At 33.6% G+C, this 24,899-nt stretch overlaps 1 protein-coding gene across 7 annotated transcripts; it reads left to right on the top strand.

The window, feature by feature from the left end:
• Positions 1–11,736: 11,736 nt before the first annotated feature.
• On the top strand, positions 11,737–18,933 carry LOC111985926 (receptor-like protein 7). 7 transcript variants are annotated; one of them, XM_065780029.1, is made up of 6 exons: positions 11,737–12,859; positions 12,952–15,298; positions 15,451–15,481; positions 15,551–15,656; positions 17,999–18,026; positions 18,167–18,932. In XM_065780029.1, the coding sequence occupies exons 1-2, from the start codon at positions 11,782–11,784 to the stop codon at positions 14,859–14,861; spliced, it is 2,988 nt and encodes a 995-aa protein (XP_065636101.1). In that variant the 5' UTR covers positions 11,737–11,781; the 3' UTR covers positions 14,862–15,298; positions 15,451–15,481; positions 15,551–15,656; positions 17,999–18,026; positions 18,167–18,932. The 7 variants fall into 7 exon arrangements, with proteins under 7 accessions (XP_065636101.1, XP_065636100.1, XP_065636104.1 ...); XM_065780028.1 differs by having other exon boundaries at positions 17,949–18,026; XM_065780032.1 differs by having other exon boundaries at positions 15,569–15,656; positions 17,999–18,933.
• The last annotated feature ends 5,966 nt before the right edge of the window (positions 18,934–24,899 follow it).

Raw genomic sequence — 24,899 nt, 5'->3', positions numbered from 1 at the left:
TAGATATTCTGATGCAGCCAAAAAAGGTACTTCTAGTGGATGTTTTTACTTAGGTAATAACTTTTTTTCATGGATGAACAAGAAACAAAACTCCATCTCTCTCTCCACTGCTGAGGTTGAATACATTATTGCTGGTAGTTGTTGTACCCAATTTCTTTGGAAGCAAAAACTCCTCTTGATTATGGTATTTGTCAAAAGCATCTCACTATATACTGTGACAATACTAGTGCCATCAACATCTTTAAAAATCTTGTTCAACATTCTAGAACTAAACACATTGAGATCTAACATCACTTCATTCATGAGTTGGTTGAAGATGGTACTCTCACCCTTGAATTCATCCACACTGATGATCAAAAGACTGATTTGTTCACAAAACCTCTAGATGGTAGACGCTTTGAATTCTTGTGCCAAAACATTGGTGTTATATCCATGGATTGATCTCTCCCTCTCTCTCCCCTTCTTCATGCACATGCATCTAGTTTTTGATGCTATGTTTATTTGTTTGTTTGTTTATTTGTCTGTCTTTGCCTTCTTTTAAGTTTTCTCTATAAAAAAAAGGAAAAAAATTGAAAAATACAAAAAACAGAGTATGTATGTGTATATTGGTATTTGTGTATCTTGGATGGCCTTTGAAACAAAGTTTCTCAACTTTATATCTCTTGTAGCTTAGATGAGCATCTTCATGCACAACTAAGCAATGTAAGCTTTATGGCTCTTTTATATGATTTGGTTGATCACTTATCTTTCATATCTTAAATCACTTTTTTTTTATGGGAATGACAAAAAAATGCTAAGAGAAAGGCATAAATAATCATCTTACCACTAAAACTCGTCAATCATAAAACATCTGTGTGCAATTCATAAAAGCCGTGCTCGATAAGGTGTAGCACTTGCACAGCAAAATCAAGATGTTCAACTTATATAATTGGTTGCAAGCGTGTTTCTAAGAGATGTAAAAGTTACATGATGTACCTCAAAAGTGGTGGTCTCCATCAAACAGTTATGATTGTATGTGAATGTATTTGATCCTTCACAAGGAATACATGTGGTAGTATATGCTCTCTAAACTGTCTAAACATGTTTTTGCAATTAAATTGATTAGACTTGTTTAGTGTGTTTTTTATCTAGAAATGATTTACATCTGTAAAGAGTTGAGGATGTGTTTCTATGCTTAACATTCTCTTTGATTGCTTGTTTTGATGTCATCTTGATTGCATTCATCTTGTACTTCTTCTCCTCCTTGAAAATTCTCTTTTAGGCTTCTCGATAGCTCCTCAATACATGCCTCTTCTATCGAGATTTCTAGGTTTATTCTCAATACTTCTCGATTGATAGCCCGATTCATTGAGCCAATTTTTTGGAGTCTCTATCTACTCGATAGATGCTCAATACCTCCTCAATCTATCGAGATCTTTTTGCTGTCAATACCTCCTCGATACCTCTCGATCTATCAAGTTTTTGTTCTCAATTGAAGCTCGATACCTTTTCAATCTATCGAGCCGGGTTTTTCTATATATATCTGAGGTCTGATCCAATTCATTTCAAACTCAAGTATCTCGATACCTCTCTTTTCTCTCTTGATCCAAACCTCTTCTTTTCACAAAAATCCCTCTTCCCTTCAAGATTTCGACCTTGTCCAAGCGTCCAGTCCTTGGTAAGTGTTCCAAATCTCATTTTTCTTCTTCATTCATGCATTTCATGCATTTTGTGACCTAATTTTTAGTTTTTGGGAAAATTTTAAGGATTTTGAGTTTCTATGAAAATCTTTGGGTTGGGTTCTATTAATATGATCTTGCATGCTCATGCATTGCATTCTATGTCATTATAATCATGTTTTCTTGCATTCTAGGTTATGCTTGATTATACAATGTAAGTGCTGTAGTTTGGATTGGGTTTTTGCCCATGATGAAATTTCTTTTGCACGTAACATGTTCATGCATTATCATGCATTGCACATTGTCCTTTTTTTTTTCTTTCCTGTGCCTCATGTTCTTGTTGTGTTCTCTCTCTCTCTTCTCTCTCTCTCTCTCTCTCTCTCTCTCTCTCTCTCGTTTAGCTTCCTCCTCATGGTACCTAAAAATTATGTTCCTTCTAAGAACCCGATAAGACATCGTGGTTCCTCTTCCTCTTCGTTTGCTCCCTTCCCTCCTAATTAAGTTCGGTTCCGTGATGAAAAGGCACGAGATGACTTCTTTGAGAACTTTTCTGACCAAAAGATTCATTCAAAACACCAGGTCATTCTGTCTGACTTTCCAGACACTCCTCTACCCAGTGTGTTTAGCTCTCGAGGATGGGCTTCTCTATATGGGAAACTCTCGAGGTGTCCTAACATGTTCATACAGGAATTTTACTCTAATATGCATGTCATCGGGTCTTAGGATCTTTAATATGGTTTTGACTTTTGCTCTCACTCCACGGTCACACTATAACACTATCACCGAGCCTCGTGCTAGTTTCCTCTTTCTCTCATGGAAGATCTTTCTATAGATTTTCCCTCACACATGATAGTATCTATGATAAATAGCTATCGAGACATAGCAACACGTAATAAGCTCATCTTTCCTTCAGCTATTGCACGCATCCTTACACACATGCACATCACCATTCCTCCCTCTCCTCTCTTCTATGTCATGGGTGCCATTAGCAAGGAGTCTATCCGGAGGAGTGTAGCGCAGCTGGCTGTGAAGCAGACTCGTGTGGAGATGACGAATGCAGCCCCTACCCCTTAACCTTCTTCTTCATCTGCCCTTTCTTCCTCCTCTAGGGCAGATGTCTCTCTCGCTAACATCATGGATCAACTTCAGCACATGCGTACTGATTTTGGTAGTCATTAAATGCGGTGGTTGAAGTATGCCTCCTTGATATTTCTCTGTTGTCGTTATCTCTATGTGTGTCCGAGGTCCTTCTCCCTCTTGACACTTGTCAAATAGATCACTTGAACCTCCCATACTCGTGTTTGATCAAACCTCTTCGGATCCGAGGACGCATGACTACTCGGACATATGAGTATCTCCTCGGATGGTATACGTGCTCATCCCCAGGCGTCCCCCATTGGCGTGGGCTTCCGACTGAAGGCCTTATCTCCTCGGATGAAGAGTGTTCCTCATTCAGGGCCCCGGGCCCAATAAGTTGGGCTGGGTTTTTCTCCCCCCACAATATATATAAACACACACGCATACACACACACACACATATATATATATATATGAGTTTTTCATACTATATGATGATTTCACCTTCTTAATAATAATAATAACAATTATTATTATTATTATTATATAGTTTTTGACTTATTAATTATTTTTATTAGTATCATAATTATTTATCATTCCTATTACCAACTTCGTATCAATAGTAATTATTTATTTATTTATTTTAATTATCATGACGCACAAAATGATAATGAGAAAAAAAAAATTCAAATACATAGTAATAATCCAAGTTTAAATTGTACTACATGATAATTTAAAACAAAACAAATTAGTTAAAGCTTTATGATGTTAAATCTTTCATTTTTATCACACTTGAGCTTTATCATAAAAATATACTGTTAGATATCTCATACATCTTTTCATACGAGTTTACAAATCTAACTTGCATGTACAATAACTTGTTTGTGTTTCACACTTGATGCATTGATGAATCTTGTTTAAGTGTTTCAGTTAAGATAGGTTGCAAGTCTATCATGCCATGATCTCTTTCCTTGCAAAGTTTTTCAAGAGTTAATAGTAGTAGTTAGGCTTATGTACTTTTATGTAATATTTATGGAAATTGTTGGCTTGGACTTCTCTCATAATTATGCTTCTGGTTTTGTCAAGGATTACCAAATTGGGAGATTGTTAGGGTCAAATTTTATGTAATTGGCTAATCTTTTGACAAAACACACTTTACTTGTAAAATTGATAGATTTAAGTTGGGTTTGATACATATCAAGTGGTTGTATTAAAGATATGAAGATTGATCCAAGAAACAAATGAAGAAAAGTTGTTTTACTGAAGCTCAACACTAGCTTGACAGAAGGCTGCTATCGAGAATTAATGGGAAGCTCGACACTAGCTCGACACAAGCTCAATCTATCGAGCTTTACAAATTCAGAATTTCCAGATTTGAATTTCGGCCCATGAATTTTATGTAATTGGCTAATCCTTTGACAAAACACACTTTGCTTGTAAATTGGGTAAATTTAAGTTGGATTTGATACATATCAAGTGGTTGTATTAAAGACATAAAGATTGATCCAAGAAACAAATGAAGAAAAGCTGTTTAACTGAAGCTCAACACTAGCTTGACAGAAGGCTGCTATCGAGAATTAATGGCAAGCTCGACACTAGCTCGATACAAGCTCAATCTATCGAGCTTTACAAATTCAGAATTTCCAAATTTAAATTTCGGCCCATGTTGATATTTTTGTTTAGGGTTTCTTTTCTCACAACCCTAGACATATATAAGGCTTATTTTAAAAGCCGTCATATAGGGATCTAGAGACCAAGAGCTTAATGTTCTATGTGAGAAGCTACTGCGTTTGTACAGCATAGGGTTTTGTAACCAAATGCTTCTCTATCTTCATTTTTTATGAAATAAAGAACTTTGCAACCAACAACAACCATTCAAGTTGTTGGAGTTAGTCACATACTGAGATCTGTGCAAAAGAGTTAGTCACAGATTGGAGATTTGTGTAACAAATGAAAGAATGCTACTACAAGACTAAGTCCAATTTTGTATTTGAGTGAAGGTTCAATTGTTGGTATTTCGAGATAGGTCAGGGTAATGGTAAGATTCTTTATACTTGTAACCACTTAATTTTTTATTAGTGGATTTTTGGAAGTAGTGGCCTTAAATTCACCAGTGGGGTTTTTGTCTTACAAAAGGTTTTCTCCATTTATCAACAAATCAATGTGTCAATTTAATTTTCGCTGCATTTAGTTTATTTGGTGATTTGTTTTTACTTCCATAATTTGCATGTAATTTGACTTAATTAATTAACTAGGGCAATTGAATTAATTAATTAGGGTCAAGCTATCTTAACCCAATAATATCTTAATTTATTGATAAAAATAATCATCAGGAGGTGGAGTGGACATCATAAATTTAAATTCTACTATATCTATAAAAATAAAAATAAAAAATTCAATTTCTCAAAGAAATATATTTAAGTAAGGTGTCAACATGACAGTTCTTGGACGCTCCTATCCAAGTGGTGGGTGTGCATCATTTAACTTTTTGGCCAAAATTGATGGAATAATTGTTGGACAGTGCTAGGTATATCATATATATGTTGGATACTCCAATCCAAAACCTCATGGTCCTGCGGGCTTCAATTTTTTAAAACTTTTTTGGAAAGTGTCAGTTAAAAAAAAAAAAGGCAAAACTAGAATGTTGGTCCCTTAAGTTTACTCTTTGTGCGCAATTGGTCCCTCAAGTTTTAAAACTGAGTTATATTAGTCCTTTTACTAATTGCTGTTAGTAATATTATTTACGTGGCTAACGAAACAATGACTTGACATTTTTTTTAATGATGTGGCATTTTTTTAATTAAAAAAAATTATAAATTGTTTGGTACTGATTGGGTGTTAGTATCATGTTGGTGCCAACTTGTTAAACCTTACAAGTTAAAGATTTAATTAAAAAAAAAAAAAAACTGCTTGCGAAGCTGCTCACATTTTTCGTACAAGTTCTGAAAAATATTAGTTGACATTTACGGAGGCTTCAACCTTCAGCGAGTGTCCCACCCTTGTGGCTTTTAAAACATATTTACTGATTTTTTTTTTTTTTTTTTTTAAATTGAAATCCAAATCATGTAGCGTCTGTGTCTTCCTTTTACTTGATTTGATTTCCTTAATGAATTTTTCTTGTTGATGTATATGGAATTGCCCCTCTTCATGAACTGCAGTAATTAATCTGACATTTTAAACAAATTTCCAATGTCTAGGAAGTGAAGAGGATGGAAGTAAACTACCTGCGGTATCATCCAATCCAGATAGCCTACTGTGTTGCTCAACAGCTTATATGTTTGAAGTACTCCAGCCAAGATGAGGATTCAATTCGACAAGCATTGCAGGATCTAAAAGAGCAACATATTGACTGAATGATCTAGAGTTTGGTGTAAAGCACAATTCTGTATTTTGGTACCTACTTGGTACTGAAAGAACAATGTAACAGGTTTGCTATTTGGACCGGAGATGTATCGCCAAACTTTTGTAGAATAAATTATTCTGAATAATCATTGAATCTATGTTAACAAAAAGCCAGAATGTGCAGGTTCAAGTTTTAATTAAAAAAATTTTTAATTTTTTTAATGATGCGGCTAGGGTTTGGGTTTCTCCACTCTCTCCCCTTCTCTCTCTTGTTTGGTACTAGGTTGTGAATCAAATTGTTTATTACATTTTTTTGATGGGGAGATTGTTTCTTACGTGTAAATTTATTTTGTAATTTTTGTAACCACATCATTCAAAAAAAATGCTAAGTCATTGTTTCGTTAGCCACGTAAGTAACACCACTAACGGTAATTAGTAAAAGGACTAATACAACTCTGTTTTAAAACTTGAGGGACCAATTGGGCACATAGAGTGAACTTGAGGGACCAATATTGTAGTTTCGCCAAAAAAAAATGCTTAATGAAATTGAGATTTAAAAAAAAAATAATAATAAAATAAAGTGTTTGGTAAAAGCTGTTTGAAAAAATAAGCATTAAGTTGGCTAATTAAATGCATCGGCACAAATCTTTAGTAATTAATAGTTTCTAAGAACTAAAAATTGTAGTAACAATAATACATTTCATTCAACACTAGAAAAAGAAAAATATAATGTTCAAAAACAAAATCAAACAAAAAGAAAGAAAAAGAAATAAATTCAACATCTTTTTTTTAGTCAAATTGGACAAGTAATTTCTATCAACTGCTTTTTTCTAAGAAATTTCTATCAACTTGAGAGACACTCCCATCCAAGTGGTGGGGGTACATGATTGTTTTTCCTATCATTAAGTAGCTTTTAAACAATCTTGACCAAATCATTCTTGGAAAATGCTACCCAAATGTGTTGGATACTCTCATTCTTGGAAAATTCTACTCAAATATTTTTATTTTTATGTAAACTACCCAAACGTGTAGTACATTCTAAATCTCGTGTACACAAAAAATCTACTCTTATTTTAGTTGAACATTTCATTGGTTCAAAAATACCCATACACCCTTTGGTTTAAGTAGAGACAAAATTGAAAGACAACCTGGTAAAAATGCATCCCTAACTCACATGTACAACATTGTTTACAAAATAGGATCATTTTCCCTTTGGTTTTCAAATTTAATTTGAACTTCTAATTTATTTAGTCAAGAATTTTAAATTTTAAATTTTATAATTTGTTTAGTAAAGGATTCTACTAACCACAAGTTATTTATCCTAAACTCTCAATCATGGTTTTTCATTTTATTTTTAAAACCCCCATGTTTTAGGATAACGGAAATGGAATGTAATAGTAACACTAAGAAAAGAAATTCTCTATGACGGTTATTATGTTAAAGTGTGACAATTTTGATTTTTTTTTTTTAATGGGTGTAGATGTCATGGTGTATCCAATCTAATCGTCTTGCCATCAAATTTTTACTACTCATCAAATTAGTATACACAATCTCATACACATTAGATGCATTTCCTAAAAATGAGTACACACTATCTCTATTTTAAAATATCTCACACCTCTCTTTTTCTTTTAGATTGTCTCTCCATTTTTTCCCACCCTTATTTTGGTGGTAGTTTAGTACTGCAAAAAGAATCAAATTCTCTCTTTGGTTTTTTTCTTTGTATTATTTATTTCGCTATGTTTATAATATTGGTTGTTGTATTTAGTTTAATGTGTTAATAATTATGGTTTTTTTCCTTCCTTTTTTTTTTTAAAAAAAAAAATAGTTTTTATGAACAAGTTGTGAGTGAGATTGCTTTGCCATTGGAGTCCAATATGATATACATGGAGTAAAGATGGGCAGATTGTTATCTTTTTATTTTTATTTTTTTATATTTCATTTTATTACTTGATTTGGTTTGAAAGTGTACATTTCTCTTTTATATTACCACCAATGTGATTGTGTTTATATTTAGGTACATGTTGATTTGGTTTGGTTTATTCATTTATTTCATTTTCAATAACTCGGCATACACCATTACGATTTGGGTAGAACTATGGAAGAGTGTTATTTTTGCAATCAATGGTTAATACAAATTTTGTGTTGAATTAAAAGAAATGACACTGAACCCAAAGTAAAGTTAAATTTACAATTTTAACTTATTGATAAAAATAATATGAAAGACAGCATAAATTTAAATTCTAACATATATATAAAAGAAAAAAAAATTACATAATATTGAAAAAAGGAATAACATGTTATAAAAAAATAAAAAAAAAATTCAATTTCTCAAAGAAATAAATTTCAAGTAATTTGTGTCAACTTGACTGTTTTTGAATGCTCCTATCTAAGAAGTGGGTCTTTTTGGCAAAAATAGACTGAATGACTGTTAGACAATTCCTAGTCTATCATATACGTGTTGGATATTCTAATCCAACAAACAACTCATGGTCCTGTTATAATCTCATGGTTTGTCTCATTGGCACGACTTTCATTTCAAAACGTTGTTAGCATTCACACCAAAGTCGCAAAAGATAATATGGTCCAAGTGACCAAGTCCCCAAAGATCCAGTGGGAAAGTCTTCACCTTGGTACAAATGTATATATATATACCCGATGAAAGTTAATAATATCCGTAAAAAAATTAATTGTTTTATCATTTTCTTATAAAATATTTTTAAAAATAGTTCATAAAACAATAACTTTAGGACATTCGGTAACTTTTCTCATATACTTAATCTTCATTGACAATAAATAGTTCTAAGAACTAAAAATCGTAGCAACAATATTACATGTCATTCAACACTCAAGAAGGAAAATATGATGTTAAGGGTTGGTTTGGTTGTGTTGTTTAAACAACAGTTTTCGTTATTTAAACAACACAACACGTATTTTCACAACACTTTTTCACCCACACATATTTTTACAAAACTTGAACAATGTTATTAAAACAACATTACCAAATGGACCTTAAAAAAAAGTAAAAGAAATAAATTCAACAACTTTCTAGGTGTTTGTTTGGAAACAACTTATCTAGTTTTAAGTTAAATCAAATAAGTAGGTGACGTATGTAGGACCTGTAAATAGGAGAAAAAATAAGTAATAAGCTAACTTATAAGTGCATCTCAAACAGGCATGAATCTTTAGCAATTAATAGTTTTTTTTTTTAATACAAGATAGAAATTCTACTTTAACCTAATCTAAGTGTATATGCGTGTAAAACTCAATACTAGAGATTTGAACCCCGCCCTTACCCCCCATACCCCACAGGCACTTATACTTGTGGAGTGACAATTGCGCCAGAGTGCGCGGTGGTGCAATTAAAGGTTTTGAAGTACTAAAAATCATAGCATCAATAGTAAATGTCATTCAACACTAAAAAAAGAAAAACAAAATGACATTAAAAAAAAAGGTAAAAAGAAAAAAAAAAAATCAACATCTTTTTTTTTTTTTTTTAGTAGTTAAAGACTCAAATGATATCACACGAGTCCGTAAAATGCTCTTACAAGCTCTCCAAATAAGATTCTTTGTTTTTTTTTTTTTTAGTCAAATTAAACAACTCTAGTATAGTCATTTCTGTCAACTGGTTTTTGTTTTTTTTTTTAGAAGAAATTTCTGTGAACTTGAGAGACAGAACAAGTGGTGGGGATGCATCATTAATTGCTTTTGGCCAATCTTAACTAAAATGATTCTTGGAAAATATTACCCAAACGTGTTGTATACTCTACTCCCGTTTACACACACACACACAAAACAGTTGGTATCTTAACTTATTAGTAAGGACAATCATTGACACCATATATATAAATTCTACTATATCTATATAAATAAAAAATAAAGATTTCATGCCCTGCTTATAAAAAATGAATAACATGTTATAAATAAATAAATAAATAAATAAATACAAATTTTTAAAGAGAAATGTTATGCTCACAATATTTTCACAACAAGTTCTATGTGGCAGATTATTAGTATTTGTTATGGGTGAGCAAAAAAGTAATTTAAGTGATGAGTTCATATTAAAACCAAAAACAGCTAACCACCTAGGATTTGTTGTAAAAATGTTGTGAAAATATTATAGATATATCACTTCTCTTTCTCAAATAAATAAATTCAAATAATTTCTATCAATTTGATGGTTCTTTGACACTCATGTCCAATTGGTGGCTGTGAATCATTTTTTACTTTTTGACCATAATTGACTGAATGATTGTTGGAAAACGCCAAGTCTATCATATATGTGTTCATGTAAATGTTGGATACTTTAATTAAACAACTTAAGGTCCTATATGCAGAATGAATGTACTTGCATTATTGATTAGATTTTTAAAGAGTGTGCATCAATTTTTACTTTCCGACTAAAATTGACTGAATGATTATTGGACAAAGCCAAGTCTATCATATACGTGTTGGATGCTCTAATCCAACAACTCAAGGTCCTACGTGCAGAATGAATGTACCTGCATTATTGATCGGATTTTTAAGATGGAAAATGGTAGGTACACAAAATAATGTACAATTTTTTCTATAATTTACCATGTGGTGAACTGTGTCAAAAGTTGTGGATTATTTTGTATCCCTAAACATTGCCCCTTTAAAATTGTGCTTTTCTAAAAAAATGGTGTGGTTTTAAAAAGTGTTTAATGAAATTGAGCTTTTTTTTAAAGTTGAATGTTTGGTAAAAACTGTTAGAAAGTAATTTTGAAAAAATTGAGTGTTTGGCTAGCACTTTTATATATATATATATGATGATTTAATAATAATAATAATAATAATAATAATATTATATAGTTTTTGAATTAGTAATTATTTTTATTAGTGTCATAATTATTTGTTATTATTATTAACGACTTCTTATTGATAGTAATTAATTATTATTTATTTTCATTATCATGAAGCACAAAATAAAAATGAGAAAAAAAAATCAACTACATACCAATAATCCAAGTTTAAATTGTACTACATGATAATTTAAAAAAAAAAAAAAACAAATTAGTGTTATAAGATGAGGGAATTAATTTGTTCCTTAAAAAAAAAGTAGGGAATTAATAATTACACATTCATTTACATTATCAATTATCAATTTATAACAGTATAACTATATAAGCAAATTTGTGTTATCAAATTTGAATATATAATACAATAGAATAACTTAATATAAATAAATAATAAAAAGTATAAGTGTTTTTTGAATATATAACAAACGGTAGAGGAAGTTAAGTTATTGAATATATCATTCTCAAAAAAAAAAAAAAAAAAAGTTACTGAATATGTATATATATATATATTTGACATTAAAGGATAGGAAACCTTTATTATTCTTAAGGCAGAAATTACAAATATTGCAGCAACTTCATCCCCATGTCCTATAACTTAAGGGTAAAATTGGGATTTGGAAATAAAACTAAGGGTACTTCGGGATAATAACAGCTTCCCTCAATTTCTTATTTCTTTTTTGTATTGGTCCGATTCCCAAACGTGCCTTTTGGAATATAAAGCACTTTCCAAAAACTTGCCGAACGCAATATCGCCAACGACTTTGATTGACTTGGAATGGAAGCACTATAAATATTCATCCCCATCCCAAGCCTCCGTCTTAACATCAGATATATTTTTATTTAGCCAAAAAATTCAGATATATTTTCAGTCTTTAAAAATCAAAATGGGGTGTTTAGCTTGGAAGTATCAAGTTTTGTGTCTACTCTCCTTCCTCTTTCATTTTCCATCTTCTTCTTCCTTGTCTTCAGTCTCACCTTGCTCTGCTCTACTCCATTTTAATCACTCTCTTTCTCTTCATAGAGATGCTTCTCCTCCTCTTGATGCACCTGCTTATTCTACTGATTATAGATCTAATATTCATATGTGTGATAATTCTTATCCAAAGACAGCCTCTTGGAAGGAGGATCAGGACTGCTGTACTTGGGATGGCGTCATATGTCACAAAACAACAAGCCATGTTATTGGCCTTGACCTCAGTTGCAGCTGGCTTAATGGCTTCATTCATTCCAACAGCACCCTCTTCTTTCTTCCCCATCTCAAGAGGTTGAATCTCGCTGGGAATTTCTTCAATTACTCCCCAATTTTGTCTGAGTTTGCCAACTTTAAGACTTTGACTCATCTTAACCTTTCTAATTCCATGTTTTCTGGCAAAATCCCATACGAAATCTCTCATTTGTCTTCGTTGGTTTCACTTGATCTTTCTTACAACGATTGGCTATTAATTGAAACGCCAGTATGGAAAAGAGTCATTCATAACCTTACTCAGTTAAGGGAACTTCTTTTGGATTGGTCAGATATGTCCTCAATTAGACCTAATTCTTTGATGAATCTATCCTCCTCTGTCACAACTCTTAGCCTTCATAACTGTTACTTGCAGGGAAAACTCGAAAATAACATCCTCTGCCTTCCAAGTATACAAACTCTTAATCTAGGGCATAATCTCAATCTTGAAGGCACTCTTCCAAAGTCTAATTGGAGCAGTAGTTCTCTGAAATTCTTAGATCTCTCTATCACAAACTTTTCGGGAGAATTACCTGATTCTATCAGTAATCTGAAGTCCTTGAAGCATTTGCGTCTCCATAATTGCAATTTTACAGGCTCAATTCCAACATCACTTGGCAACCTCACACAAATTACTTACTTGTATCTACATCAAAACAAGTTTACTGGGTCAATTCCAACATCACTTGGAAACCTTACAAAACTTACTTCTTTGGCTCTGTCATTTAATAGTTTCAGCGGTAAGATTCAATTAACACATTTAAATTTTAGTTGTTTTTGGCAAACACACGAACTAACAATTTTTTAACATTGTTGGGGAATATTTCAACAGATTTGCTGCCGTTGTCAATATTTAACTTGCCCAATCTATCAAATTTATACTTGGGCTATAATCAACTTGTTGGTCCCCTTCCTAATCACGTAAGTGGGCTTTTGAATCTAAATACGCTCTTTTTAAGTTCAAATTTCCTAAATGGAACACTGCCATCTTGGCTGTTCAGTTTGCCCTCTTTAGTGAACTTAAAAATTGCTGATAATCAATTCATTGGTGAGATTGGTGAATTCAAGTCTAATTCATTGGAGCAACTAGATTTGGGTAATAATAAGCTACATGGCTCTATACCTAGGTCAATACCTAGATTTGTTAACCTTACTTATTTATCTCTCTCATTAAATAATTGGGGTATTACGTTGGAGTTAGAAACAATCTCAAAGCTCAAAAATCTCTACTATCTTGATTTTTCAAATAACTTAGTTAGCATCAACAATAATGTCACCTATACCCTGCCCAAACTTCAACAGTTGAACTTGTCTTCTACCAATATTAGTGAATTCCCAATTTTTTTAAGAACATCAACAAATTTACAATACTTAGACCTTTCCAATAACAGAATTAATGGTCAATTTCCAAGATGGTTAGGAGATGTGGGGAGGGATTCATTATATTTTCTTGATCTTCGTGACAACTTGCTTCAAGGACCATTTCCCAATATAAGTTTTCTTGGGCTGGCATATTTGTTCTTCTCCAATAACAAATTAACTGGAGAAATCCCTTCTTCAATTTGCAATGCAAGTCCCCTTGAAGTTCTAGACTTGTCTCATAACAACTTAAGTGGTATGGTTCCTAAGTGTTTAGTAAACTCTAGTGGCCTTTCAGTGTTGGATTTGCGAATGAATAGCCTTCATGGTACCATCCCTGCAACATTTTCCAAGGGAAATCATTTTAGGAATATCAACTTTAATGGAAATCAGTTGGAAGGGCCATTGCCAAGATCTTTGGCAAATTGTAGGAAGTTGGAAGTTCTAGATCTTGGTAGTAATAAGATAAACGGAACCTTCCCTTATTGGTTGGAAGGTCTTTTAAATTTGCAAGTTCTTGTCATAAGATCAAACAAATTTCAAGGTTGTATAGGTGAACCTAAGACCAAATTTCCTTTCCCAAATTTGCGAATCCTAGACATCTCTAACAATGAGTTTAATGGTCCTTTGCCAATAAATTATTTCAAATATTTGAAAGCCATGGCAAATGTGGATGAAGGAAAAGTTGCGACGAAATATATGGGAGATGGGTATTATCAAGATTCTATGAATGTGATGATGAAAGGGTTGTATATTGAGTTGGTGAGAATCCAAACTGTCTTCACGATCATTGATTTTTCAAACAATAGTTTCAGAGGAGAGATGCCAAAGATAATTGGGAGGCTAAAATCACTCAAGGGGCTCAACTTTTCTCACAATAACCTTACAGGTTATATTCCATCATCATTTGGAAATTTGACCAATATTGAATGGTTAGACCTCTCTTTCAACAAGCTTATCGGGGAGATTCCTAGGCAATTGGTAGATATACCATGGCTTGCAGTTTTAAATCTGTCACATAACCAACTTACAGGGCAAATACCTTCAGGAAAGCAATTTGATACGTTTGATAATGATTCATACACTGAAAACCTGGATTTATGTGGATTTCCATTGTCAAGAACATGCAACAGCCTTGAGGTAAAGAAACCACCACCATTGACCTTACAACAAGAAGACAATCTAGAGCCAGAAAATGGGTTTGGTTGGCAAGCTGTATCGATGGGTTATGGATGTGGAGTGATATTTGGAATGTTAATGGGATATCTTATGTTTAAATTTGGAAAACCAAAGTGCATTGTGAGGATGGTCGTGTTAGAGCAACATATCTTGCTTAGAAGGTTGAAGAAGAATGCCCAAAGACGTGGTGGAAAAAATAACTAGTCAAAACAATTTGTAGGTGGTTTTGCTAGAGTTATTAAAGAATTTTCCAAGGCATGTGGTACTATGTTGTAATTTGTGGAAACCACTTCGATTTCGTAAAATGGTTGGGACTTTATGTAGAATGCATCTGTTGTGAGTCTATGTAGATCATGAGGTTTTCAACCAAGGGAGATTTTGGATGTGCCGGAATCTAACTTCCACTGCAAAGACGAAATTGACTCCGAATTTGACACAAATGTCAAAGCCCAGTAGAAAGTGGAGCTCTCCTCTAGTCCCGTCCATGTGCAAGATTAGGATAAAGAAGAAGCCTCTCTAAATACTCACTTCTTTGTCAACCTTATTCACTCTCTTTTGCTTCATTTTTTAAAGAATGGAGATAGCATAGAATCAGCCTTCTTCATGGTCCCCAAAGACACTGGGCACCATTCTTTGCCAAGGTATGCCTCCTTTTTAGTTACATCTTTGGGCGGCTTTGTTACTTTCTTCTATCTTTTTCTATAAATTCAAAGGGAAATCAAGATGCTAGGCTTTGTAATTATTATTTATAAAATAAGTGTTTGATTTGTTTGATTTATTTATTTTCATGCAGCTGGTTGGCATTGTTGTTATTGAAGTAATTGGTAAGCCCAAGAACTCTTTCCTTGCAATTTGGTTTTCTGTCATTATAACATTTGTCTTTTATTGATCAGATTTGTTTGCCTAGTAAGGTTCAAGGTTCTTGCCTCCGATGTTTCAAAACGTATCAATAACCTCTGTGCTCTTGAATAGATCAAGAACTCTACGGATAACACTAAGGTCCTATTTCTCTCTTTCTTGATTTTTATGGTTGGGTTATGTACCATATCCTCATATATTAAAATTTTGCCTTTTGTTTTTTATGTCCTTTTTTTTTTATTCTTTGGTGAATGCATTTCTTAATGTTTAACATTTTCTATCTATGTTGAATGTGAATATTGTCATTTTTTTATTAAAAAATGAAAAATGGGAATTCAACTTGGTTGAAGATTCATAATGATATTAAGACTGTATTGTAAAATATTACCGTATTAAATTACCAATTCTCCCAAAATATTAAACTATTAGAAAATGGTCAATTTAATCATTTAACCATATTCTAACCTGTATCATTTCTCAAAGAGGCTATGGTAGTTAAGTCATGGTGACTAATAAAATCCCAGGAATATACCTGGTACCAAGTGTCAAGTTTGAGGAGACATTAAGGCCTGTGTGAGGTTGTTAGTGAATAGTCATGTTGTCAATTGGGGGTGGGGGCATTTCTCTGATTTTGATCATAGCTGTAATTGAGGGTTTTAGTTTGATTCTTTGTAAGGTTAGTTGCAGCTTCTATTTAGTTTCCTGCTTGCTCTGTTTTTGTTGTTCGATGTTGCAGCTTTGAGCTGCTGGAGTTTGTTGTTTGTACGGTTTGTTTCTTTGATAAATTCATTCATTCATAATTAAAAAAAAAAAAAAAAGTTACTGTTATCTATGATTTTCCTTAAGGACCTTAATTATATTTTCTCACTTAGTTTATACATTGCCAAACAATCTACAACGAAATTGTGCATTCAAACCTAAATTCCTTCACTTAGTTGAACTTCTTTGTTCTCCAAAAACTGGGCTGACGTTTTAAATTAGCCTAAGGTTTTGACTCAAAGGCCATATTTCATAAAAATCCCAAGCCTAGATACATTGCCTAAGCTACAGATACATTGTTCATCTCCTTTCAAAATAACTATTTATGATCTCACTTCAGTGATTGGATAACTGTTGAAGATTGAGATATTTCCATTTTGTGTTTTGGACTTCAGTGCAAACACTTTTCCCCATATTCTTTCGTACAATTATACATTGCATGTAACTCATTGTTCCACTCCATTTTCCAACTTATTTGACTCTTCCACTACTAATTTATTTTGTTTCTCAAATCGAAGAGTTTCTCCCATAAATGTTTGCTTTGCATGTTCTAAAACCTATTATTTGTCGTTTCACAAATCAAAATTAGATCTATGTTTCATTTATTCTTGGCAAAACTCAAGGTATTTTCTGCCTTCTATTTTCTTTTGTCCTTTCTATTCTTTAAATAGTTCTGTTGTCTACTTGAATATCAAGTAAGTATTTGCTAAACAAGAAGCTGCATATATAATCTCTAAAAAACCACCCCCCCTTCTCCCTCCCATAAATTTTGATTTTTGTTACATTCATGCAGAGTGTTTGATAAAATATCTGAGGGTTTTGTTCTTTTTATTAGAGTTTGATATTGATAACATACCTTCTATTTCATCTTGCCAGCCCCTAATAGAAATTTCAATGTATATGAGGTTTGAATCAAAATGGAATCATTTAATTTTGTTGAAGAGAAAATGCAATGAATGATAGGATGATATTACCTATACCTTAAACTTTTGTGATTTCATTCTACTGTTATATAAATCTCCACATGGAATGAAGTCTTAGGTTAATTAAGCTTTACTCCACTTTATTGCATTTGAGCCATTTGCACAGCAGTGTGCTCTTAGGAACCATTTGAGTCATTTACACAGCAGTATGCTCTTAGGATCCATTTGTGGTGTGTGATAAAGAAAGTAGTGAAAGCAAAATACATGGATTTTGTTGGGAAGGAAGCACTTAATTGTTCAGGCATCCAACAACTAAACTATGGTGCTTCTTTATGTCATAGAATGGTGAAAATTACCCTTAGCTAAATAAATATTTCTTCAACTCATGAATTTGAGAATCCACTTGATGCTTTTCTTAATGTTCTTTGATTCAATGTTTTTTTTTTTTTTTGCTGCTCACAATTTGGATGTTATGGAATCAATGATTCACTTATTTTGTGTTAGTACCATTCTTAGTTATGAAAGAAAAGAAAAAGGTTGATGGGTTTTAAATATTTCGCATAGAATTAGTATCTTATTTATAGTTTTGAATTTGACTAATATCAATTTAGTACATAGACATGAAGGTGGAAATGAAAGTGCTTGAAGCTCTTTTTTTAAGCTCTCCGATTTATTATTTTTCTGCTGCTTACTATGTCGATTTAAGGACTTAGATGACAAACTTATTTTTGTATTGATACTATTGTTTTAGTTGTGGGGAAAATTTGATGGGTTTTCTATATCTGTGTTTGCAATTCACAGAGGGATATCGCTCCACTAGATGTGAAAGGTGATGTTAAGCTACCTATCTTCGATATTAAGATTTCTATTTTCCCTTTATATCCCCTGGGGAGTACAACAGCAAAGTGGAACCATGACATGCTCAAGGAGTGCACCTCCTTCATTGAAATATTTGATTCATTTTTGTAGGAAATAGGGAGCCGGATTTGTTCGCTGCCGTCATCTGGTCACTGTGGAACCAGCATAACAACCTCTACCTTGGCAAGCCAGCCCTGCCTCTTGACAAGGTGTTGGATTTTGCTTGGTAGCGCCTGACTGAGCACCCATCCAGCACATCGACTTCTTTGAATCCTCAACAACACCTAGCAACAACATGGATTGCACCAAAGGCCCACGGCTTCAAAGTCAATTTTGATGGAGCAACATTTGCCGACGATGACACTGCTGGATTAGGAGTGGTGATCCGAAATGATGCTGGCTTGGCTATGGCTTCGCTCACTTAAAAAATTCCCATGCCATCCTTGGTTATTGAGGTTGAGGTTTTGGAAGCAAGGAGAGCATTGGAGCTTGCATTGGAGGTTGGTTTTGACAATATAATAGTTGAAGGCGACTCAGAAATTCTTCTCAAGGCCTCGAAGAATGGTGGCAGCAGGCTATCCCACTATGGACACCTTACATCAGATATTTTTTTCCTTATTTCGCACTTCTCAACTCTTAAATTATCTTTTGTACGATGACACTATAATAGGCTAGCGCATTCTTTAGCAAGGAGAGTGTCCATCCCTCCTCAAATGTCCGCCTGGATGGAAGAAGTACCACTAGACCTTGTTTCTGTATTCTTGGCTGATTTGAACAGCCTTCCAAATTATATGTCTTTGTTTTAATTCTAAAAAAAAAAAAAAGTTGCAATAGTTGCTTTCAAATCTTATATAGTTCTATTTATGATTGTAGGGCCAGCATAGTACATTCAAAGAAACCCCTATCAATTCATTTATTTTCTTGAGTTATGCAATCAAACATGCATCCAAATTCTATTCTAAATTTAAATAATTCAATTGAAGATGATTCTCAATTTTTTTTAAATTTTATTTTAAACCAAAGACGATGTTTACATTAAACTATTTACCTCATACACATGGATAAGGTGTAAGAAAACCGAAAGGTGGAGTTCTATCGAGTTCTTGAAAACTTCCCGCATGTTATAATTAGGAATTCTGTCATGATTAAGAAGCTTAGTATTAGGATTAAGCACTTTAGTATCAAACGTGGTGGAAAAATTGGGTTCAAAAGAAAGAGGAAAAATCTTGAATGTGTCAGAGGAAAATAGCATACGCATTGACTAGTTTGGGGTTTTGATGGTGCCATAGAAGTGAAAGTCTTCTCTTAGTTACTATATTGTCATGCATGTAAATTTGATCATATATTGAAAGTTCTTGCTAAATGCTTATTGTTACAAAAAGTTGTGTTCACCTGTAAAGCTATTTAAGATGTTCCTTAAAACTTTGGGATATCGGTAAATATGTTACATTATGCTTCAAAAATAATTGTTATTCAACTTTCATGTTGGTTGTATATTAAAAGCCTTTGGGCTGTGTGTATGCAAATCAACATTCAGGCACACGATATATACATGATCCATGATCAATTTATAGTTGCATGGCTAGATAGTTTAGTAAACACCTATTGATGTCAAATGGGGTTTCTCACTCTAATATAATTAAATAAATTCAAAGTAGAATGTGTTAGATAAGACCAATTGTGTTTTCTTGAATAATCATGTTTTATTCACTATTTTGGGTCAGTACAGAACAAATCACTTTCACGACTAGAAGAGCAGTCTGAACGGTTTTAGACCCCTTAAAAACAACCAGATTGGTTAGCCTAAATTAATTGGCCAAGTTGTTACTTAGTCAAATTATGCAATTCTAGGTTAAAGCAATCAAATAATCATATCAAAAGTATAAAGCAGCGGAATAATAAAAGACACAATGATATGATCACCCAGGAAACCACACGGTAAAAACCTGGGGAGGATTTGACCTAGCTATCTTCAAGGTAAACCTGAATCCACTATGAAAGAATCGAAGTTCATACAAAAGGACTACAAGGTTCCCGCTTGACTTCCTAATGCTACCCACCAGTAGAACTTACTGACACGACCACGTGCAAGCTCCGAATCCACGGACTCCTTCTTTCTTGAATTCTTCAATCAGCTACAAGCACTCACGCTTGATATTCTTTAAGCTTCAATGGTAGCAACCGAGTTGATCATCAAGATGTTGAAGTAATCTCTATCTTGAAAACCCTAAGTTTTGTGTAAAGGAAAGCTCCTCTAGATCTCACAAGAGATTTACATAAAACCGCAATGTATGAGCAACAATACAATTGGAGCAACTCTAAAAACGTGGCTAGGGTTTTTCTTTATATACCTAGGGTAAAAACAGAAAACCCAAAACGTTTAATGAGTTAAGGCTGAGTTGGAAAAACTGCAGAAAACGCATCTAGTCCGAGATTCGATCGATCGGGCTCTAGTCTTCCTAGGCATAGTGCTAAGGAAAGGACAGAGACACAAAGTGAAAACCAAAAGAACATAAAAAAACAAAACCAAGGGCAGACTGCAAATTAGCACAATAAAAAAAATATAGAACAAAAATCTATATGATGCATGAACAATAACAATGTTGTGATGCATGAACTAATGCAGTAAACACAGTTCAAATTAAGTTCAATTACATAAAATTGGCTCGAACATAGAGTTTCTAACACAAACCCTAAAAAATTTGAAAAACCACTTGAAAATTTTGTAACAAATTGATGAATTGATCATTACACACGGTTGAAAACAGATTATAATAACCAATTTCATCAATACAACAAGCCAATTTCATCAATTAAACCTTAATTGAACAAAATCCCCAAATCGGATCAAATAGAAACCCTAGAAATTTCAATTTCTCACAAAACCCAAAATTGATCAAATTAAACTATCAAGATCATGTTTATAGCATGTCCCCACAAAAATCCATTGATCAATTTCACAAAATTCGGCTTGAATCAACACAAATCCCAAAAAGAAAAAGTTCCGAAATTTTGAGCAAAAATGCATGAAATATGTAAATAAACTCAAAAAGGAAGGACAAAACAGACTTACCGGTTTAAGGAAAGAGAAATTTTGCAAAAATTTCGGAGGAAAACGACAAAAATTTGACTGTGGAGCCTTGCCTCGTCGGAGAGAGAAAGAAAGTTTGAAAAAAACTTTTGAAAAAGTGTTTGGAATCAGTCAAAGAACAGTGTTTTAACACCTGATTCGCGACATTCGATTGATCGAAAATCACATTCGATCGATCGAATCAAACAGTCATTTTGAAACAAATTAAAGCACTTTTTCGATCGATCAAAAATCAGAATGAATCGATCAAACTGGGCAGAGGCTCACAAAATTTTTTGAGAAAAATCACAGTTTTGAAAAACACAAACCATATTTTGAAAACAACTCCTCAAAGCATTAAACTTATTGAAACAAAATGCATGAGTATGAGATGGAATGCTTTTTTCAAAAACCCAAGTTTTAATCCCAGTTTCTCCCAAGAAAATTTCAGCCATTCTTCCTTTAAATTCTCAAGCAAAATTTTTTTTGCATAATTCTCAAAGTATTTTCAAACTTGGTTGGTCAGACCAATAAACACACACAATAACATGTACAAAGTTTAGCAAAGAGTAACTTATGTAGTGTGTGCAACTAGCAAAAAGCTTGAGATACATGTGAGGTGATATGTGAATAGCAATCAATCACAAAGTCTACAAAATTCATCATATAGAATTTAAAAGAGACTATCACCTAAAGAGTTACATCATATAACTCCCACATCTCCTAAAACATAAGCTTGCAATCATGTAAGTTTCTTGAATTTTGCCCAATTATTAGATGAAATTTGGCATCAAGCCTAATAGTACACACCAGTTTTAATTATGTGAATTGGCATCAAGCCTAATAGTACACACCAATTTTAAGCATTAAGCATTTAACAGAGGCTACACCTTATGTTCTTTTTGTGCATGTGCTACACTTTCTCGAGCACAAAATCTTATGATATGCACTAAGGTGTTCATGATTGGTTAATGAACAGTGGTGAGATGGTCATTTATGCCTTTCTCAAAAAGATTAAGTCCGACAGTCAAATAACATGTGACTTCAAGATTAAGACAAAGTGATAAACACCATAAACATCTTTCCCATACAACATGCACTACAAAGCTTTCAACTAGTAAAGTGCAATAAATAAGTTCATCAAAGCTAAACAAGGTACATAAGACATGTTAAGTGTAAATAATTTGACCAACCTTGTTTTCAAAAACCAAGAAACATAATGTCAAACATATTTTTGCTTTCTCATTTTCTCCCTTTTTTATTTTTTTATTATTAAAAGAGAAAACAAATAAATCCTAGAATGAAATGCATGAATGTAATGTAATGCAAATCCTAGAAAAAAACAAAAACACAAATACCAAAGAACAATGGTCACAAAGGATAGAGCAGTGAAGCATAAGGACCATGTCAGAAAGACTCAATTAGGACGAGTTTTTTGCATCCAAAACCTTTTAGATGCACCACGAGCATTGGAGTTCTTATTCACATTCGAGTGATTTCCAACTCCAGGATTGGAATAAAAGTTCAACACCTTTACCAATTCACCAATAAGTGTCATAGGATCTTGTGCTTGAGGCACAGACACTTTTGGTTTGTTTGCTCTTTTAGTAGCTTGAAGCTTGTAATAGTTAGGACGAATGTGTCCAGACTTACCACAATAATGACAAACCCAAGCAGGTTTACCATGCATCTTGTCCTTGGAAGGGGTAGAATCCTTAGGTTTAGACTCTCTCACATCAACCCTAATCTTCCTAGGGGGTGAAACTTCTACAGGTTTGACAACCTCACTCACAGGGGGTTTGACAGTTTCACTCACAACCTCACTCACGGAAGGTTCAGAAGAAGAAGAAGGAACAAAATTCGTGGAATGTGGTACAGAATCAAAGATGCTTTCAACATATCCTAACCCAGATTTATCAGAAGGATACTTTTGAACATTCAGCATGTGATCAAGTTTAGAACTAGCAGATCTAGCAACAGAAAAATCATGTTCCAAAGTTTTAACTTTATCAAGCAAAAGCATGTTCTCAGTTTTAACATTGTTCAAAAGATCATTAGCATCAAACAGTTTAACAAGCAAATTTTTCTTTTCAATCTCAAGAAACTCAATTTTCTTCAGGTCAAGTTCAACATTCATAGCATCCCTTGCAGCAATTTTGCAAAGTTTATTGTAGGCCTCTTGAAGATCTACATCCTCAGAGAGTTCCCCATCAGAAGGGTTCTCTTCAACAGATACGCTTTCATTGACTACAGTTGTGGCAGTGAAAGCAATGAAGTTTCCATCCTCAACACATCCGGACTCATCATCAGAAACCTCATTTCTGTTGGTATTCCTAAGAAAGTTTTTAAAATTTTTGGCAAGATACGCAATCTCTGTAGCAGAGAGCTCATCATCAAATCCACCACCATCAACATCATGAACTGACTTAAGAGCCATTGATTTGGATTTGTTCACTTTGGGTAGGTCAGACTCATAGGACTGAAGAGATCCTACAAGCTCATCAACAGGGATGGAGTCCACATCCTTGCTTTCAGTAATGGCAGTCACTTTGGGTCTAAAATTTTCAGTTAAAGATCTAAGAATCTTCTTAACAATTTTAGGTTGATCATAGATTTCACCCAAATTAAAAGCAGAATTAACAATGTCATTCAATTTAGTATAGAATTCATCAAAAGTTTCATCCTCAGACATTCTAATGCTTTCAAATCTAGAAGTCAATTGTTGCAGTTTATTAATCTTAACTGCCTTTGTGCCTTCATGCACAGTTTGGAGGATTTTCCAAGCAGTATGAGCAACCTCAACATTTGAGATCCTCTTAAATTCCTTCATAGAAATAGCATTGAAGATGGCATTCATAGCTTTGCTATTGAAGCCTGCTGCTTCTTTTTGAGAAGTTTGCCACTCACTCACAGGAGTAATGGGCTTCTCCCATCCGTATTCAATGGAATTTCAAACCCTTTCATCAATTGATTTCAGGAATGCTTTCATCCTTACTTTTCAATAAGCATAGTTGTTCCCATCAAAGTGAGGAGGAATAACAAGAGAGTGTCCATGCTCCATGACAACAGGGGTCAAGGATCAGCTTAGAGATCAAAAATCTCTAACAAAAGAGCTACCCGCTCTGATACCACTTGAACGGTTTTAGACCCCTTAAAAACAACCAGATTGGTTAGCCTAGATTAATTAGCCAAGTTGTTAATTAGTCAAATTATGCAATTCTAGGTTAAAGCAATCAAATAATCATATCAAAAGTATAAAGCAGCGGAATAATAAAAGACACAATGATATGATTACCCAGGAAACCACACGGTAAAAACCTGGGGAGGATTTGACCTAACTATCCTCAAGGTAAACCTGAATCCACTATAAAAGAATCGAAGTTCATGCAAAAGGACTACAAGCTCCCCGCTTGACTTCCTAATGCTACCCACCAGTAGAACTTACTGACACGACCACGTGCAAGCTCTGAATCCACGGACTCCTTCTTTCTTGAATTCTTCAATCAGCTACAAGCACCCATGCTTGATATTCTTTAAGCTTCAATGGTAGCAACCGAGTTGATCATCAAGATGTTGAAGTAATCTCTATCTCGAAAGCCCTAAGCTTTGTGTAAAGGAAAGCTCCTCTAGATCTCACAAGAGATTTACACAAAACCGCAATGTATGAGCACCAATACAACTGGAGCAACTCTAAAAACGTGGCTAGGGTTTTTCTTTATATACCTAGGGTAAAAACAGAAAACCCAAAACGTTTAATGAGTTAGGGCTGAGTTG

This window comes from Quercus suber, unplaced genomic scaffold (assembly GCF_002906115.3).
Source record: "Quercus suber isolate HL8 unplaced genomic scaffold, Cork oak 2.0 scaffold_223, whole genome shotgun sequence".
Classification (NCBI taxonomy): domain Eukaryota; kingdom Viridiplantae; phylum Streptophyta; class Magnoliopsida; order Fagales; family Fagaceae; genus Quercus; species Quercus suber.
This window is presented reverse-complemented; position numbering and strand designations above follow the sequence as displayed.